Here is a 19,026-nt window from a genome sequence, read left to right on the forward strand (position 1 = left end):
GGTGGAGGGCATCTCGGTCATTTTGATTGTTATGAGTTTGAGATTGCTAGTGGTCCGTGTCATATATGTTAAACCACTTCGCAATACTCCCTTGAGAAATTGGAGTAGTCATATGCTTCCAGGTGTATTCCCTAGGGTGATGTTTGTTGCAAAGTTTTTAGAGCTATTTTTTTTGTTATTATAGAATTATACTTTCAGTTTCTTCCTATTGCAACATTGTACTTTGAAAAATTTATCCTGTTATAGAGTATTGTCATCCGAATACAAAGCAATTTTTAGTGTTGTTATATTGGAGATATTTTTATAGTATGTCATTCTAATAAGAAAAAAAATTGAAAGTACAATGCTACTATTATGTAGATCTTGAAAAGTACAATGCCTTAATAAGAAAAAAAATGGAGGTATAATGTTGTACTAAACAGAAGAAAAAAAAATGCAGAAATGGTTCCTGTGATTTACAGAAATCACAAATTTAGTCCCTAACTTTTTTTTATGCGAATAATGCCTGTGTTTTCAATTTCTTGCATCTTTGATCCTTGACTCATATAAAATTGCATTTATACCCTTCTTAATTTCAATCACCTGTTTTTAACTAACTTTAGTCGTAAAAATAAATAAATAAACCCCCACCCTTACCTCCCTCCCCTCATCTTCATCATTGTTCTTCTTCCTCACTATTTTTTTTTTCTGACTCACATGTTCTCTTCCTTTGTTTTTTCACCATTACGAATATTTAACGAGTCTTTATGAGAAGATTTTTGTTTTTTTGGGTGATTGGATTCTTGTTACATAACTTTCATCTATAAAATTTTACAAGATGGATAACTTAAAGTGTCAAGGGAAAGCATAATGATTTTGTATATAAGACTAGAAATATATATCTAACATTTAAGTGGGACATGTTTCTCCATTAAAACTTTTTCCTGGAATAACCCCACAAGCAACATGTGTCTAGCAAATCATGGTGTGGACTCCGAGCTTCTCAGCAGCAAACAAGATTTTGGTGAAAGTCATGAAACAATCAGAGATAATAATACATGTGACTGAAGTTTCAAGTCATGTGGTTTACAAAGGTCAAGAAAGGAAGTCAAAAAGTTGGATGCTAGGTACATGCCCACTTGTTTCCATGGTTTGAGGTTGTAGTTTTATTGAGTGTTGACAAAGGTTATTTGTAGGACCATGTGGACATGAGCATACACTTAATGTGTCACTTTGTCCGTTGGTTGATAGCATATCTAAATGAATAGATGCAAATCATAAAAGGAGAAGAGAATCAAAACTAGTGTAGCAGGTTTGTTGTCTTAGGAAAAAGAAAAGTTGAATGTCATGTAAAATATTTGCATAAGGATATTGTATTCTGTTTTATAATGAATTTTCTACAGAAACCAATTACATGAGAGTACATCGATCAAAAAGCAAGTCATGGGATTGTTCAGTTAAGGTGCTGCTGTAAAGGCATATCCCACAAAGTAACATAAAAAATGACATCCTCTGCATTAATTTTACTTCCAGAAAAGACAACTCATGAAGATTATCTATATCTTTTTCGATTTTGGTTCTCAAGAATGAAAAATTAAAAAAGCTATTCTTAAAATAACCAATGAAAAAGATAGAGATTCAAATAAGGTCTGTATGAACAACTAGCAGCAAAACATTGAACCATGAGAATCATAGCAACTCAGCAATCACATTTTAGTGTTTTCTTTCAATCACATGAAGCAAATCAACAAAATAACAAACATATAAAGTAATAAAAACAACATTACGACTTTACACGTGTATTAATCAAATAAAAAACCATTTATATAGTTTTCCTCTGTTTTTGGCAATCAAATATACAGCTATCAAAAACAATAACCAAAAAGATAAATCGTTACCAGAGGTGACAAAAACCAAACCATCTTAATTATTCTGGAAAAGATTAGGATATAACTCATTGAGTTACAGTAGTATTAGGTTACCCATCTGACTAAGTGCATCTATTTTGAATTCAGACAGCCATGTACTGCAGTCTCTCTTTCTCAAGTATTTTCATGTTAAGGATGAGACCCTGAAGATTCCCCCTTACCCTACGGATAAAAGGAAACGTAAGAATATCTTTAAAGAAACATAAGTATATAGAGATCTGATACAAAATGCTATGAAAATACATAGATGGCAATACAATACACCAAGATCTCTTTAAGTTTGTTTGTACATATATCTGAATCAACTGAATAAATGTGGGACATGTTAAAGAATAAAATCAAAAGGATCAGAACATGTCCATAAAAATACAAGACTACAATAAAACAATTTTAAAGCATCAGCTTCGGAGGCTTGTAACAGAAACCCTTGCTTGTTAGCAAGTTGAAAAGGCTTCAAGTGAAAAAAGATAAATATTAAATTTATGTCTATTCTTGGAGGTCAAATGTAAACAGTGAGAATTGTAATCTATACATCTAAAGATCTTAGGAATAAATACATGATGTTCATGGAGAAGTAGCATAACACTAAAAACTTATTGGTTAAAGTCCAATACATGATTAAGGGAATTTAATGACCTCTGGTAGTCAAATAATACTTCAAAGGTTATATAAAGTTTATTGGAGGAAATACAAACTATGAACCGAACCCTTGTGCATTTGCTGTATATTAACCAAAAATAAGGGCTGAGGAAAGTTGGGTTCCAAAAAATGTGATGAAATTTTGGATTTTCTTACAAAGAAGTTATCATGTATTTGACAATAAATGCTTAAGATATCATGTATTTGACATAAAAACAAACATAAATAAATAAAACCAAAAGAACTTGATAAAAACCATGAATTTAGAGCCCTAAATGGAGGAAATAGGGATCCATAATTCCTGACTCTAATATTAAATAGGTAAAGAAAATCAGACAAATTCCCATCATATCAGCCCAAACACATTTTGATATTGCCATTTCCAAGCATTGATTGCAAGACTATGACTCCTTTTATCTTGTTACATCCTAAACAAATCAAAGATATGATATATAATATACTTGGGTGTGTATGCCCTTTATTCATGTGATGAGAGAAAGGTTTGGGTGTCAAAAAGTATACCTCGCATGCACGACCAAGTATGTCAGCCTTCCCTGGGGATAAAGCTCTGAACCAACACTTTTCCTTTTGTTCTGTGTTCACAGATAAAAAGTTATGTGTTAATTATTATTCACAAACATCAACATGGACAAAGTAGTTTGTACTGGGTCCTGATATATTTATGTGATCCAACATATAAAGACTTAATCGGTTAACATAGACAAATTCAGACGGAGCACTACTTGGGTCGATTCATTTAAAAGGCAGAAGTAGAAATTTTATTATTCATATTTTGTAAGAACAAACTCTTATGGTGGAGGTCAATAACATCAACGATAAATGGGTGGATTTGGGCGTGAAACATTTATTTATCTCTTAAAAAAATGGGTCATTATTCATCTATTTAAAGAAGTTGGATCATAGACAAGATCATTATACATAAGACATTACAATAGAATATTTATCAAAAATCACATCTACCTTTAGAGTAAGGGCCGTGTGCAACGAATTTACTAAGATAGGGAAACACTTTAATGTCAGGAAGAAAAAATCTGTCGTAGGAATTTGATTTGTCATACTTTACTAGAACAAACTTTATAGTAGAGGTCAATAAAATGAATGATAAATGGGTGGGTGGATTTCGGTTATATAAAACATGTATTTATCTACTAAAACTAAATGGGTCATTATCCATCTTTCTAAAGAAGTTGGGTCATGGGTCAGATCATTACACATAAGACATGACAATAAAATATTTTAATAAATGAAATCTACCTTGAAAGTCGGGGCCGTTTGGAACGAATTTACGATGATAGGGAGACAATAGAATGCCATGTGAAGAAAACCGCCCTTTTTCTAAGATGTATTCTCCGGTTGTTGTTTGAAAAGGAGAGAGATCTCCACCAATTATGTGATTCCATGACTTGTAATAACCCAATGCATCTTCCTCTTCATCCATCTTGTTGTCTATATCGTCATACACAAGACTCACCCCACACTCCTTTACAACTTCTTCTATTAAAGGTACATGCCTCTGCGGTGCAACAGTGATAGTAATGTGGTCACCAGCCTCCATCTCATTCTTCCCAAACATCCAATGACTTAACATCACCCAACACTTTCGAAGTACAATAAATCTATGAACGTAACGTTCGTATATCCACGTACGGTTTTTTGTTATATTACTAATTGTCATCATTGCATTCCAAGGTAAAGGATCATAATCTGATAAATCCAACCCCTCATCAGGAAAGATGAATGTGTGCAAAGAGCAGAAGTTGAGCCCTGTAAGGAGGTTGTTTGATGATGATGATGGGATGGTAAAAGATATTGATGGCCCCAAGCTTCTATGCCTAAACCAACTCGGCATCTCCTCCGCCTCATACAGCATGCTGAATATTCCAAATTCATAAATCATCATCTGCCAAATACAAACCACCATAATAATTAACATTATATGTCTTCACATAAACAGACAGTTAAGTTAACTAGACAAAACCTGGATTTCAGATTCTGAAGAATTAGTTCCCACATGCCTTTCGTTGAGGAAGTCTAAATTACTCCAGCCCAAGCTACGTAACACCTTTTCTTCAACACTCATCATTTGTTGTATTTTGATCATACCTTCAATTTCATAATCGTTCAACCCAAGTAAAGATGGCCACTCTAACCAGCCTATTGATAACCGGAGTGGGGACATTTCTGGAACAAATACAACTTTGTTTGGATGATACCCATAATTAACACTAAGAAGCAACTTTTTTAGTGTACGTGGAGGATACTCGACTGACTTCAAATTATTACACATATTCATACTAAGTATCTCAAGTCCAGGAAGGGTTCTCATACAACCTGGCATGGAATTGATAGGATTGCCATCTAAATATAATTCCTTTAACATGGATAGACAACTGAAGTCCAATGGAAAGGATTCATTGGACATATTATTATATGCAAGTGACAACCTTACTAAAGACCTCGGTAAAGACATTGCAGAGGACTTCAAATCACGTGGTATACAACCCATAAAGACTCTGTTTATGCCAATGTTGGTAACCGTGCGTATTTCCAGTGAATCCATATCCATATTCTTGATTCCAGATTCACCAAGATTACAACCATCTAACAACAATGTTTCAACCTTGTTTAACATGCCTATATTTCTTGGAAGTTTTTCAAGTTTCATGCAGTCGCTCAGATCGATGAGGATAAGTCTAACACATTGCCCAATTGATTCACAAACATCAACCAAACCAATGCAATTTCTAAGTATTAACCTCTCAAGCGCAGGGAGTTGGTCAAAATCACCAATACTATGAAGTTGTGTGCAGAAACTTAAATTAAGAATCTTCAGTGAACCAAACAACCTTTTCTCTTTTAAGCATGAGCCATCCAACTACAAAATGAAAATAAGTTAGAATCGTATTGAATTTCATCAACTCACATGCATGACTAATAAATGAAGATAACTTTACCTTTTGCCTCTTCTCAAGTCGTTGTGGATTGCTATAACAACCGACACATGATTCAATATTGCTATATGACATGTCAAGGGCAACCAGATTCTGCATAGGTAACTCTAAAGGTATAGACTTTAAACGAAACCCATTCATACACAACCATTTTATTTCTTCTGGAAAGTTCTCATAAGAGTCATAAGACCCATGCATGTGCACATAATTGAGTTGTAGTAGCATCAAATTATCCATGTTACTTAATGCATCTGTTTTCAACTCATACGATGCTCCCAACTTCTCTTTCTCAAGCATGCGCATGTCAAGGGCAAGGCCAAGAAGATTTCCCTTACCCTAAGAAGAAACAGAATGCAAATAAACAAAATAGGCAATACAAAGTATTTTGGACATGCACACTACTAAAAGCATAATGGCTTCTTACCTTTTTTCGTTTCAAGACTCTGAATGACTCCTTATGACACCATAATCGACTCCGCTTCCATGGCTTATCAGGTGATTCTTGATCTACTTCGAATCTTCCCATCTCTTGAACCAACTGATGCATCTTCAATTCATTATTCCGTCCAATACTAAGAAGACATTTATCAATGAGATTCGTAATTCCGGATCCTGTGTTTATATCACATGCCTCCAATATTGTTTCGCTAAGATCTCTATCTATTCCAACAAAAAAACAAGCAATATGCTTAAACAATTCCTTATCGTTTTTGGAAGGCAAAGAGTCGAAGCTCATTCTCAAGACATTATTTATACGATCATTTGTTTCTTTCTTTAGCCCTTTCATGCACCCTTCCCAATACACCACACCTCGATTATGAAGAAGCTTGCCCAAAACTTCAAGAGCCAATGGATGTCCTTGACAATACTCCAAAAGCTTACCAGACACCTCTTCATAACCTTCCTTGGGATGGTTGCACATAAATGCATGGGAACACAAAAGTTGTCGTGATTCAGTCTCATTTAAGCCATGAAGTAAGTGTTTTGTATGTTTGGGTTTAATGTTTGTTTTGAATAGTGCACAACTCTCTGTCAAGCATCTGTCCTTTGCCGTTATTATAACCTTGCTTCCAGGATGAAAACCTTTGCTTCCAAGTAATGCATCCAACTGATGAAGAGTGTTGATATCATCAAGAACAAGAAACACCTTTTTACGAGCTATTGCATTCTCTATCATTGATGTGTATTTTGAAACATCATAAACTTGAATTGAACTTGTTTTTGCAATGTCACCGCACAGTTGCTTTTGTATATCAAGCAGCCCATTATACTTTCCATCACATCTCCTAGAGATATCTTCAATATAGCTGCTTTTGTGGAATTCATGAGAATATAGCCCATAGACATGTTTGGCTAAAGATGTCTTCCCGATTCCTCCTATACCCGAAATAGTGAGTATGTCCACCGTATGTGAGGATCCATCTTTCAACCATGAAGTCACAAAGTTAATATGATAGTCCATCCCAATAAATAGTTGTTGAGCATTTCTTAACGGTGCATGTAATCTACGATGGATGTCCTTCACAATTTCTTCAATAAACTCCGTCTCTAGCCTGAAACATGATTTAATAAGAATTACAAAGCACAATCCACAAAACTAACAAAACAAATTTGGTGATTTTATTTATATAAAGATCCAAATCAAAATTATATCACGAGTGTTAGTGTTAGATATATGTAAAGTAGGGTTTATTTGCTTTTAGGTTACTTTATTTCTATTTTCCTGTTTTAGGTACTAGTTGATTTATAAATGAGGGTTTAATATCTTTATCAATGACAAGATAATATTCCATAAATCTGATTCCTTCACAACAACTATTAGTTTTAAACTTTTAATTAAGTTCTTCTCATCAAACCATATTGTCTTTTCATTCTAATCATATACATATCTAATGTGTAAGGTCATAAATATTTATGTATAATAAGACCAAAACTACCGGTGTAATACAAGTTTTCACTAATGGGCCTTGTAACTTGACTACGTTTCTACAAGACCGTAAAACTCAACTAGCAATGTGGTGAGTCTCAAAAGAATGCCTGTAGGTTATCCGTTACTACTTACAACAGAAGTTATTTATCATAAAAGATGCTATGATTTGAAGGTAGTACAATATAACTAATAGTAGATGTATAGCAACGTATCTGGTTTTTAACAAAAGGGTTAATTGGTTATTTATGCAACAACATTTCGCCTTTTTCCCTGTTTATGCAACAATGTTATAGTTATACAAAATATACAATGACATTTTAAATAAGGACCAAATAATGCAGCTAGTTAACCTAAAACCGCTAATATATGATGTGGCATGATCTCTTCCTTTCTAATTGTTGTGTCTTCCTGTTTTAAATACTATATGCATAAACCAAAGGGCTTATCGCTCAGCATTATCAGGAGTTGGAAAACGTGTTCCTCGTCCAAGGGGTTGAAGTTACAATTCTCGTCCAAGGAGCTGTTTAAAATAAATAAATGCATGAAAAACGTATAAAAATATCAGAATAGTTAATCTATCTATATAAATTGATTTATGAGATCAGATAACATGGATTCAATTTTGTGCATCTTTGTTATCCTACCATATCAAATATATGTCTATTCAATGATATTTAAAATAATAATAATAATAAAATAAATAAATAAAAAATAAAATAAAATAAACTTACTGAAATGCATATGGTGAAGATGTTATTGACATTTTTTACATGAGTGAATATGTGGTTACCTGCCAGTAACGTCCTTCCCTTTTAAATCAGCAACTTCTGTAAGCGCTTTATTCCACCTATCCATCTTTTGAGCCCATTGACTCCTCTTATTTGCATTTGTCTCCCTCTCCATCTTCTGCTTATGCTCGGCCATTGCATCTCCAAAGCTACTTTGTTGCTTCCTGACATGGGTGGGCTCCACATGATAAAAGATGGGGATGATAATATGGTTGTATGTCATACGCTGCTCAAGGATCAACACCAATTCATCCAGACACCATGTTGAAGAAGCATAATTTTTAGACAACACAATAACAGAAGCCCGAGATGCCTTAATTGCACTCTCTAATTCTGGTTTCAGATCTTCCCCTGTTTCAATCTCTTCATCATCCAAGAAGGCAGTGATATTGGCATCAATGAGGGCCTTATGAAGGTGATCAGTGAAACTATGACGGGTGTCAACACCTCTAAAACTTAAAAATACATCATATCTATAACCATCAGTTGATGAACTAGGACCAGAAGTTGATGGACTATGGCCATGAGTTGATGAAGATGCTTCTGGAAGTTCAGATAGAACAACCATTATGAGTTGTGTGTTGATGACTCTTCACCCTTCCCACCTTTTTGAGTATTTATTTAAAGGTTCTTCTTAAATGCAGGTGTACCTAAGTAAGCTCTGAAACTTCACAGGTTATCAATAATGTAAGTTGGTTTCACCAGTTTTCCTCACTTGTGCTTCAATGTCAGGATCCAGTACATAATGCCTCTACAAAAGAATTCAAATTATTAGTATTTACAATATGCAACGTAAATCTCATCAAACAAATTAAACCTCAATAATAATATTATTAATAACTTTGAATTCCTAAAAAATAAAAATTTTAAGTAATTAAAATACAATACATATGCATCTCTGAACTTTGCCATGTGAACTAACATGCCTAGAAAATGTTTAAATTTCATTATATGAACTCTAATTGTGTTAATTTGGGAATATTTACCCCCAGACTTTGAGTTTAGAGTTGATATTGGAGCTATACATTGGATAATATGTATATGTGTGTTTTAACCCTCGATTTAATTTTCAAGCTCAAAGGTGATTCATAGCTTAATTGGTGCTAACCTTGGTTGTTTTGTGTGCAAAGGACGTATGTGAATCAAGCAAAGAGAGATTGCTCTTATTTTAAATGGAAAAAGGTATAGCGAAGTATTGATACAGAGTAACAATTACATTGCCATGGGAATTATTTAGAAAACAGTTACTCCACTAATTGAACTGGTTAACCTATTTTTCCAGCTAATTAAGTTCAGGTGCAAAAAAAATATCGAAGCAATTTATTCATTTAACCTTTAAAGTCAACATTTTGATTTTAAAAACCAACAAATCAACACCAAATACCATTCTGGGTACAACTACAAGATCCACGATTGCCTCCCATGAAAGGAATTGCATAAGATATAGGCAATTTCAAGCTTTCACTCCATATCAACAACCAGTAATTTGAAGATCCAAACAGGAAAAAAAGAAGCTTCTTGACACACAGATCCTCAAATTTCCTTGAAAATATAAAGGAATTGAGGAAGCAATTTTGTAGCGCTGAAAAATTTCCCAATTGCACGAATTTCTGTTCATGATTCTGGAGTAGTGGACTTTACTCTAAAAAGAGTGTCTGCTATCCTAATTGATATATAATATTAAATAAAAGTAACTGAAATAGAAAAAAAAAATCCAATCACATGTTCGCGAAATAAACAATTGATTATGACGTTGACTTATGATTAATAAAAAAAATTGTCAAACAATATCTGAAACTAACTTGTAAGAATGTGGCTTCGTAGTTAACCTGCGAGATCTGAAGCAGGGATGATAGAGGATGAACCAACAGTGACGAGGCTGAGAAAGATGAATGAAAACGGTAAGTCGGCAGGTAAACGGCGAGTCAAGGAGGAAGGGAGACGGCCATATGTAGAGGAGAGTGAACGAGGATGATGGGTTTTTCTTTTGCCTTACGATTGACGAGAGGTTCACAGGTGTTGCTTTTCTTTTCATTCTTTTAAAGTATTATTAATATTTATTTATAAGGAGAAGGTAAATTCCAAGAAAGTGCAGATACTTAAGACTCTAGCGTGTAGTGGGTGTTTTGTGGTCGGTATTTCGACATGGAAGTATTTCTTCAGTGTTATTTTTTTATAATTTTTTTTTCGAAGGAATGTTTGTGCGGGTTGTGTTTGCTGTTTTAAATGGAAGAGGATATCTTTGGGCTGGGTTTTGCTTGAGAAAAGTATAGATTGGGCTGAAATTAATACCACGTACCATTATAATATATGTTTGACATTTCTTTTACAATTCAATGGAATATAATCATATATACATATAAAGAGTTCGATACCTAAATATATTATTATTATATCTTAGATGGAATTTTGAGTAAGAGTAAGCATGTATATATTTTTTAAATAGAACGAACCTATGGATTGAAAGCTTTTATGTTATCCGATGTCAACCATAAAAATTGTTTCCATCAAACGTCAACCCGTTGCAACAACAATTTCAATTCCAAAACCTTTAATTTTTCTAATGTAATTTTAATTTCATGTTAATGTTTTTTAGGTTTTCTAAAATGTAAAATTCAATCTTTTTGTTTGATGAAATTTATATTTTATTTTAATTAATACTAATGGTTTTTGTTAAATACTTAAATTATTTTTTATTTAAAAAATACAAAGTTCATAGGCAAAAAAAAAAGACAAAATTGCAAAAATGGTTCCTGTGGTATGCATTTTTTTGGAGTTTTAGTCCAAACCACGACTTTTTTTTATTGGTGGTCATTTTGAGCTAGTTTCATTGTACATTTGGTCTCTCAGTAAACTGAAATGACTATAATACCCTTGGGGTATTTATTTTCTATTTTCTTTCATTTTTTTAAAATCAAATAATTATTTATATTATTTAATTAAAAAATAAGAAGGTCTCTCTCTCTCTCTCTCTCTCTCTCTCTCTCTCTCTCTCTCTCTCTCTCTCTCTCTCTCTCCAAATTAATCACAACCCGTTTTGTTCTCTTGGATCACACTTTACATACCCAAAAATCATCCCATGATGGATGATTACACTTGAGAAATGATGGAGCTAAAGACCCTCGTCGCAAGAACCCTGGAAAAGAAAGAGGTTCTCGCCAAGATTCGAGTAAAACCCACAAACAGCCGTCTCCAGCAGGCCATCCTCGCCGATTTCAACACATACATACACTGATTCAGTGATTTAGGGCAAAAACAAATTATATATGAACAGAAGGGGAGAAGATAAACCTATGGATGGACAGGGGGATGATGGGTATGCAAAATCAGAAGCAAAACGTGCAATTTATCATATTAAAAATCAATCCACAAAAGAATCTTGGAATTGTCGGCTCCCTTTATCTCCTTCATCTCACCCTCTCCCTCACAATTCACCATCGTAACCCACATCCTCCGGTAAACCAACCTCACCACTTACCTCCTCCGTTAAATCAACGCCACCACCCAATTCGACTTGTCACAAAAGAATAACAAAAATGAGGTAACCTCTACAAACATTCAATTATGGGGTTTATTGAAGAGATTTAGGGCTTGATTTAATATTTTTAGTTGGTTTCTAAATACAGGTTAACAACGTCTGGTTTCTTCACTGGAATCAACGGGTTAATGTTCCATTGATCTGGGCTTTATTGATTGTGTCATTAATGAACAATGTTGGCTTCTTGAACAGTTTTTTGGTTTGTTTCACCAGAGAAATCATCGATTTGGTTTCCTGAAGAGCTTGTGTGTTTCATCAGAGGCAAACCAAATCCTTGAACGTAAGGAGTATCAACAATTTAGTCAGAGAAGTGAATATCTGATAATTTCATCGGAGAAATTGCTTTGGTTTCCAATATGCAAAAAGGACACATTTTATCAGTAGATGAATTATTTATTTTCTTTTTAATTTAAATTAAATAGAAAAAACATTAAAAAAATAACATAAGGGCATTACAGTCATTTCAGTTTACCGAGTGACCAAAACCGCAACGAAACTACCTCAAAAAAACCACGAATCCAAAAAAGTCGTGGTTTGGACTAAAACCCCAAAAAAATACATACCACAGGGACTATTTTTGCAATTTTGTCCAAAAAAAAATCATCACACCTCATTCATAGACAATATTGACAAGAAAGATAAATGCTTATGTGGGACAAAAACATCACCATACTCATTAGCCTAATTATAGGTAACTAGGGTGATGTTACATTCTTTTTGCGGAATCGTAATCTCTAAATTTTCTATTAGGCACGTACATTTTTTGTAATTTTTTTAACATATGAATTGTTTCAATAAAAAAAATATGCACAGTGACCTTTTCTGTAAATTATAGAGACAATTTTTGTAATTTTATTTCTACACGGAGAACAAACCTATCAATATATGAAAGTCTTAAACACATGAATCTTTTCTGTAAATTACATGGACAGTTTTTGTAACATATTTTCTACACACACAAAACATGCCAATGGGTGATAAAAATGATTCTTATGGATCCGAAGTTATGGAGTTTATACTTTGCAAGAACTCTCTACGGTCCTAGTCAATATTGGTCGGCCAATTGGCCACCGAAGAGCAAGGAAGTTTCGTGGATTTATGTCAAAAATTTGGTAATAGCTTTATTTTGCAAAGAAGAATTCAATAACAAAGAGCATGTTATATTTTCATGCAGACAACGAGAAGGAGATTCTAATAATGCTTACTTTAAAAGGTTCAACGAAATCAACAAGAAGATGTCTACCAGTGATGATCACATGATTATAGAAGCCTCGCCTATGGGTTATTAGAAGGAGACTTGTTCCGAAAGTTAGTAGGGAAGAGAATGGATTAATGTCGATGAAATGATAAGAAAAGTTAATAGATTCTTGAGACAAGAAGCGGAAAAGTGTCGAGAAAGATAGAATGGAATGAAAAGCCACGGTCATTGGGGGAAGAAAAGAAGAACGATCATGGTAGCCTAACATGCCACCAACAGGAGATAACCCTCGTTTTAATCAAAACTAGAAATCTTCATACATGGGTAGGGGAAGACAACATGATAGGTTTCAATCATACTGCCAAGAAGCGTATGAGGCATACTCACCAAGAAGCCCGATTAAAGAAAATAACAATGATACGAGTAGGAAATACCCTAGAGATCCTAACCAATACCGTGATTTCCAAAAAAAAGTTAAGGGCATGCAACAGCAGATTGCGAGATCCTTAAAAGAGAGAAGGAAAAAAGTCGATTACCAAAGCAAGGGGTTGTGCAAGTCCCGAAGAAGGAAGAAACAGTGGTGTATGACACGAAAGTTATGACAATTCAGGGGAACATGATTTTAGGCTCATTAAAAAGAGAATGTGGGTTAGCATATAGTTTACTCATCATGATATGGTATGTTTCGACCATCAAGATACCGATTATATTAGGTGGGGGGGGGGGGTGTTAGAAAGAATTATGATTAATAGGATATACATCGGTAACGGAAGGTCAATTAACATCATTTACGAGCATTACCTACCCTCAGCACAACTCCCTCAAGCCTTAGAGGTTTTGTCCAATACACAAGTGTTTATTTGGAAAAATAGTGACAAAATTATTTCTTCTTAATAGATGCCATAAACTAAATAAGATTTAATATATGATTTCTTTTAAACAACTGAACAGTTTAAGAAAAAAACTCAACATAATTTTTTTTTTAAAATAGTGAACGTGTTATTTGGATTTTTGAACGGTTTTTCTTTTCTTTTTCTTCAATATTAAAGTCAAGACATTTTCTTTATCGCCTCGATTTTAAATTCAGGGGTAAAAGAGTCAATATACCTTTTAAGTGAATAGATGAAATTCATAAGTGGAAATATCAAGACCCACAATTTATATACACATTTATATTTTCTTTTATCATATTTGGCCAATGTTTTAAAAACCGGTTTTTTAGTTGAACCGGTATGGTGACCGGTTCACGGTTCAACCGGTTCGACCGCCGGGTGAACCGGTTTCTATAGTTATCATGTTTTTTTTCTATTTTCCTACATATACATACATATATAAAGTATGAATTTGATATTTACAAGTTCAAACATTAAAAATACACATAAAAATACGTTGTAGATGAATCCAAATACATTAAAATAACACATAACCGTAAGTTTTAGTGTTTTACATCAATCCATATACGTCAAAAAGAAAATAAAGTATAATACCGAAACAAAATATAGTTTTAGATGAATACAAACACATCAAAAAACTTTATAACATTTACCATATGTTTTTATTTAGAGAAAACTAATTATATTTGAAAAAAATCACCAAAGTTTATTATGTAAATGATTTTATTTTATGTGTTTTTATTCGGTTTAACCGGTTATTCCCAACAAAACCAAATAATTCCATCTTTTTAATTCTTTTGAATTCTTTTTCATGAGATTTAGATTGGATCTTAGATCCAATCTAAAAGCTTAATATTCCTAGCTTTATTTCATTCTTTTTGATATTTAATTTTCCAAAAATTCACTATAAATACCACCCCAAAATCACCATTTCAACACACTCTCTTACATTCTTACACACCTCATATACCTCTTATACCAACCTACTTTCATACCACCACCTTCTTTAGGAAATTTCTATATTTTTTTGGAAGCATTTTAGTCTTCCAAATTCCTATCTTTTTCAAAGAATTCAAGCCATCAAAGATTCAAGACTTTTCAAGATTCAAGATCAAGACATCAAGAATTCAAGAATACAAATATGAGTTTGTATAAGTCTACAATGCACGGCTAAATCCTCCCGTGATCGCAACCGGGAGTAGGTTTTAATTCTTACTTATTGTATTATTTTTGGGTGTGAACATTTGAATTTGTTGAATATTATTTGTGGATTTTGTTTATGTTTTTAACATTATAAAATCGTTACACTTATTTTATTCATTTATCAATTAATTATTCCAAGTTTAAAATAATTTTAAGTGATCTCCCCACCGTGCCAAATCATCCAATAGTGGTGTGTAGGACGGAGGGTGCGGTTACACTTATTTTCTATTTTGGACTTAGACTTTAATTAAATCGACTATGAAAAATTAATAACAGTCATTTCTAATTCATATAATTATTAATTCTGAAACCGGAAGCGATCATTGTTTTTAATTGAATTAAAATCATATATTTATTTGTTTATCATCATATTTATCTCAAATTAATCATTATTTCTTTATCGTTAAATCAAAATAGTAACTAAACTATTAACCATAAACTCCTCTGGATCCGACCCTTACTTACCACTCGCTAGATTAGTGGAAATAAGGTTTATTTTTGACGCGACAATGACCGCTCGTCAAGGTACGATTAGGGTTTTCTCTGGACTGAGGGACGATGAGGAAGGCCACAATGAAACATTAATGCCTTTAAATAGGGTACAAAACCCTGAAAATTAGGGTTTCATTTCTACTAGCCTACTCGTCGAGTTGAGGCCTCAAACTCGTCGAGTAGGTTTCTTAACCCGCGGCCCAAACCATCTCTACTCGACGAGTATGGGGCTCCCAACTCGTCGAGTTTCTCTATAAAAGTGCATAAATTATGATTTTAAATACATACCAGGAACCAAGCGTTACAATTCTCCCCTACTTGTCTCAAACTTCGTCCCTGAAGTCTGTTGCGGCTAGAAATAGCTCTGGGTAGTGCTCCCTCATCTCATCCTCCGACTCCCACATCTATTCCAAGCCCTTGCAGTGCTGCCACTGCACCTTCACCAACTCTACCCTCTTGTTCCTCAGATCCTTCGTCTTCCTATCGAGAATGGCTACTAGTCTCTCAATGTAGTTCAGGCTGTCATCCACCTGAGTATCCTCTAAAGACACAACTGCGGAGTCATCCACTAAGCACTTCCGCAGCTGCGAGACATGAAAAGTGTTGTGGATCTGTCTAAGTTTTTTCTAAAGATCCAACCTATACGCCACCTTGCCCACCCGGGCTATAACCCTAAAAGGTCAGATATACCTGGGGTCCAGCTTTCCCCGTTTTCTGAAGCGGATGACACCTTTCCATGGTGACAACTTCAGAAATACCATATCCCCGGCCTGAAACTCCAGGTCCGATCGACGTCTGTCGGCGTAGCTCTTCTGCCGACTTTGGGTCGTCTGGAGTCTACTTCGGGCCTGTTGGATCTTCTCTGTCATCTTGAGTACCACCTCAGTACTCCCCATGACCCTCTGACCAACCTCACCCTAGCATATTGGGGTCCCGCACTTCCTCCCGTAAAGCATCTCGAAGGGAAGTCGGTCGATACTGGCGTGGTAGCTATTATTATAGGAAAACTCATAAGTCATTGTTTCTCAAACATCATAAACATCTGTCAAATATATCAAAGTGAAAACATCCCAGGCTAAATTCATGGTGTGTGTGCACTACAGTCATCCCGAGCTCTTCCCCTTTCTACCGGAAGTACCTGAAACCAAAACTGAAAACTGTAAGCACGAAGCTTAGTGAGTCTTCCCAAACTACCGCATACCATACACATAATCACATAATAACATAACATGGGCCTTGCTCGCTACATCGGGCCCCGCCCGGCATCGGACAAGTCCGACATCGGGCCTCGCCCGGCATCGGACAAGTCCAGCATCGGTTCCCACCCGACATCCGACCGAAATCAGGCATCGGGCCCTGCCCGACATAGAGAAAAACTCGGTATACATATAAACATATCAACAAATACATATAAACATAAGCATATAAACATTCCTCGGGCCCCGCCCGGCATCGGACCAAAATCCAGAAGCATAAAAACATTCCTCGGGCTTTCCCCTGCATCGGACCGAAGTCCGGAAACATATAAAACAAGCACATGCAAGAATCACGAAGACATCAAGCATACAACATTCCTCGGGCTTTCCCCGACATCGGACCAAAGTCCGGAAACATATAAACCTACATCGAGCCTTGCCCGACATCGGACCTAAGTCCGGAACATACTAGCATACATATACGGGCCGACATTGGTGCCTTCGACCCGTTCATACATGAGGAAACTCACATCGCAAAGCTCAATGCATAATCTCACGGAAAGGAATCTCTAACGGCCGCTCCAACGACTCCCCGACTATCATTATCATAATAACACTAAGTCAAAATCCAATAATCCTTCTTAGGGTAAGATGACCATTTTACCCCGTGGTCAAAGTCAACATTCTGGGTTGACTCAACTCGTCGAGTTCCATAAATCAGAAAACCCTGAATCCGCGATCCAACTCGTCGATTTCTTCACGAACTCGTCGAGTTTCTCCTATCAACAGAATCAGGACTTTCCAACTCCGCTCGTCGAGTCCGTCCTTGAACTCGTCGAGTCTTACCTTCTACAGGGTCAGGGCATTTCAACCCAACTCGTCGAGTTCCTTTATGAACTCGTCGAGTTCTTCAGTCTGTTAAGCTATCTTAATAGGTTAAGCTCCTATCCTTCAGATCTAAGCTCCATACTTCATATACATACTGAAAATGTCCTTTTAAGGGTAAAGTTTCCAACTTTACCCGTTAATACCCTTCCTTAATGGATTTAGCTCAAACCCTAACTCTTTAAGACCTAGATCTTGATCCAAAAGCCATTAATACTTCAAGCTAAGGCATACAAACTGAGATCTAGACGCTATACACTACATGAACACGTAAAGTCTCTAACTTTCCCTCCATGCATGGTTTTTTGGACATTAAAAGGCCAAAATGACATCCTAAAGCTTGCATGGGGATTCAATGGCCATAAAGTTTGTGTGACAACCCGAAATTTACCCCGTCACTGTAACCCATTTCCGTTAATAAAAGTTAGTTCTATTGAAATTTTCCGTTAACTTTTATTTATTAAAAATAATTCATTTTGAGTTATTAAAATAAATAATATATAATGACGGAATAAAAACAACTAAGCCGGGTTACGGTTAGTTTACCCGGTAAAAACATTTAGCTCCGTTTAAACGACAGTGTATGGTGGGTCCCCACTAGGCAGCCATATAAAAAGGAGGAGTGTCCACCTTTAGAGCCTTTTCCCCCACCTTGGAGCTTTCTCTCTCTACTCTCTCTCTCTAAAAACGGGTTTGGCTCAAGAACACCACTTTCAAGCCTCAAAAATCAAAGGTAATCCTCCTAACTTGATTTTCTAGCTTAGTATTCATGCTATTTGAAGTTGGATCGGCCAAATACCCCAACATGCATGCGTTTACGGTTTGGGGAGCCTCCCAAAACCGTAAACTCCTATATGAGGGTTTCGAAGCCCCAAAACACTTCCAAACCTTCTCTAAAGCTTAGAAACTTGCATGCATGGACGAAGGAACCCAAGATCATGACTTTTTGGCCATAAACTCGAGTTTACGGTTCTTGAACATTCAAAAACCGTAAACCCAAAAACCGTAAACACCTCAAATGGTGTTTTGATGCCCCTAAATCCTTCCTTAGCTTGTTTGATGAACTAGAAACTAGTGTAGATGAGCTTAGGACCCAAAAACATGAAGTGGTTGAAGTGGTCAAGGGTTTACGGCCGTAAACCCTAGAGTTTTCGACCGTAAACTCCTAGAGTTTACGACCGTAAACTCCCAAGGAGTGGTCCAAGGACCGTAAACTCCAAGGGAGTACCCAATTGAACCCTAATCACTTCCCAAGCCTTCGAATTGATCCTAGGAACCTTCCTTGTGATGCATTAGACCTTTAGACACACAAACTCACCATTTCCATGAGTTTACGGCCGTAAACTCATGGGGGAAATGGTCTCCCAACCGTAAACACACTTAAG

At 35.4% G+C, this 19,026-nt stretch overlaps 1 protein-coding gene across 3 annotated transcripts; it reads right to left on the minus strand.

Annotated features, from left to right (window-relative positions):
• Nucleotides 1-1,781: 1,781 nt before the first annotated feature.
• Nucleotides 1,782-10,281, minus strand: LOC145162725 (disease resistance protein RML1A-like). 3 transcript variants are annotated; one of them, XM_079081799.1, is made up of 8 exons: nucleotides 10,066-10,281; nucleotides 8,239-8,987; nucleotides 5,943-7,071; nucleotides 5,522-5,854; nucleotides 4,546-5,442; nucleotides 3,822-4,467; nucleotides 3,069-3,139; nucleotides 1,782-2,069 (listed from the first exon to the last, which is right to left on the minus strand). In XM_079081799.1, the coding sequence occupies exons 2-8, from the start codon at nucleotides 8,802-8,804 to the stop codon at nucleotides 2,037-2,039; spliced, it is 3,675 nt and encodes a 1,224-aa protein (XP_078937925.1). In that variant the 5' UTR covers nucleotides 8,805-8,987; nucleotides 10,066-10,281; the 3' UTR covers nucleotides 1,782-2,036. The 3 variants fall into 3 exon arrangements, with proteins under 3 accessions (XP_078937925.1, XP_078937922.1, XP_078937928.1); XM_079081796.1 differs by having other exon boundaries at nucleotides 10,039-10,281; XM_079081802.1 differs by lacking the exon at nucleotides 10,066-10,281 and adding an exon at nucleotides 9,621-10,022.
• Nucleotides 10,282-19,026: the final 8,745 nt, after the last annotated feature.

The sequence above is a fragment of the Lactuca virosa genome, chromosome 1 (assembly GCF_052849685.1).
Source record: "Lactuca virosa cultivar CGN04683 chromosome 1, Lactuca_virosa_CGN04683_v6, whole genome shotgun sequence".
NCBI classification, from domain to species: Eukaryota; Viridiplantae; Streptophyta; class Magnoliopsida; order Asterales; family Asteraceae; genus Lactuca; species Lactuca virosa.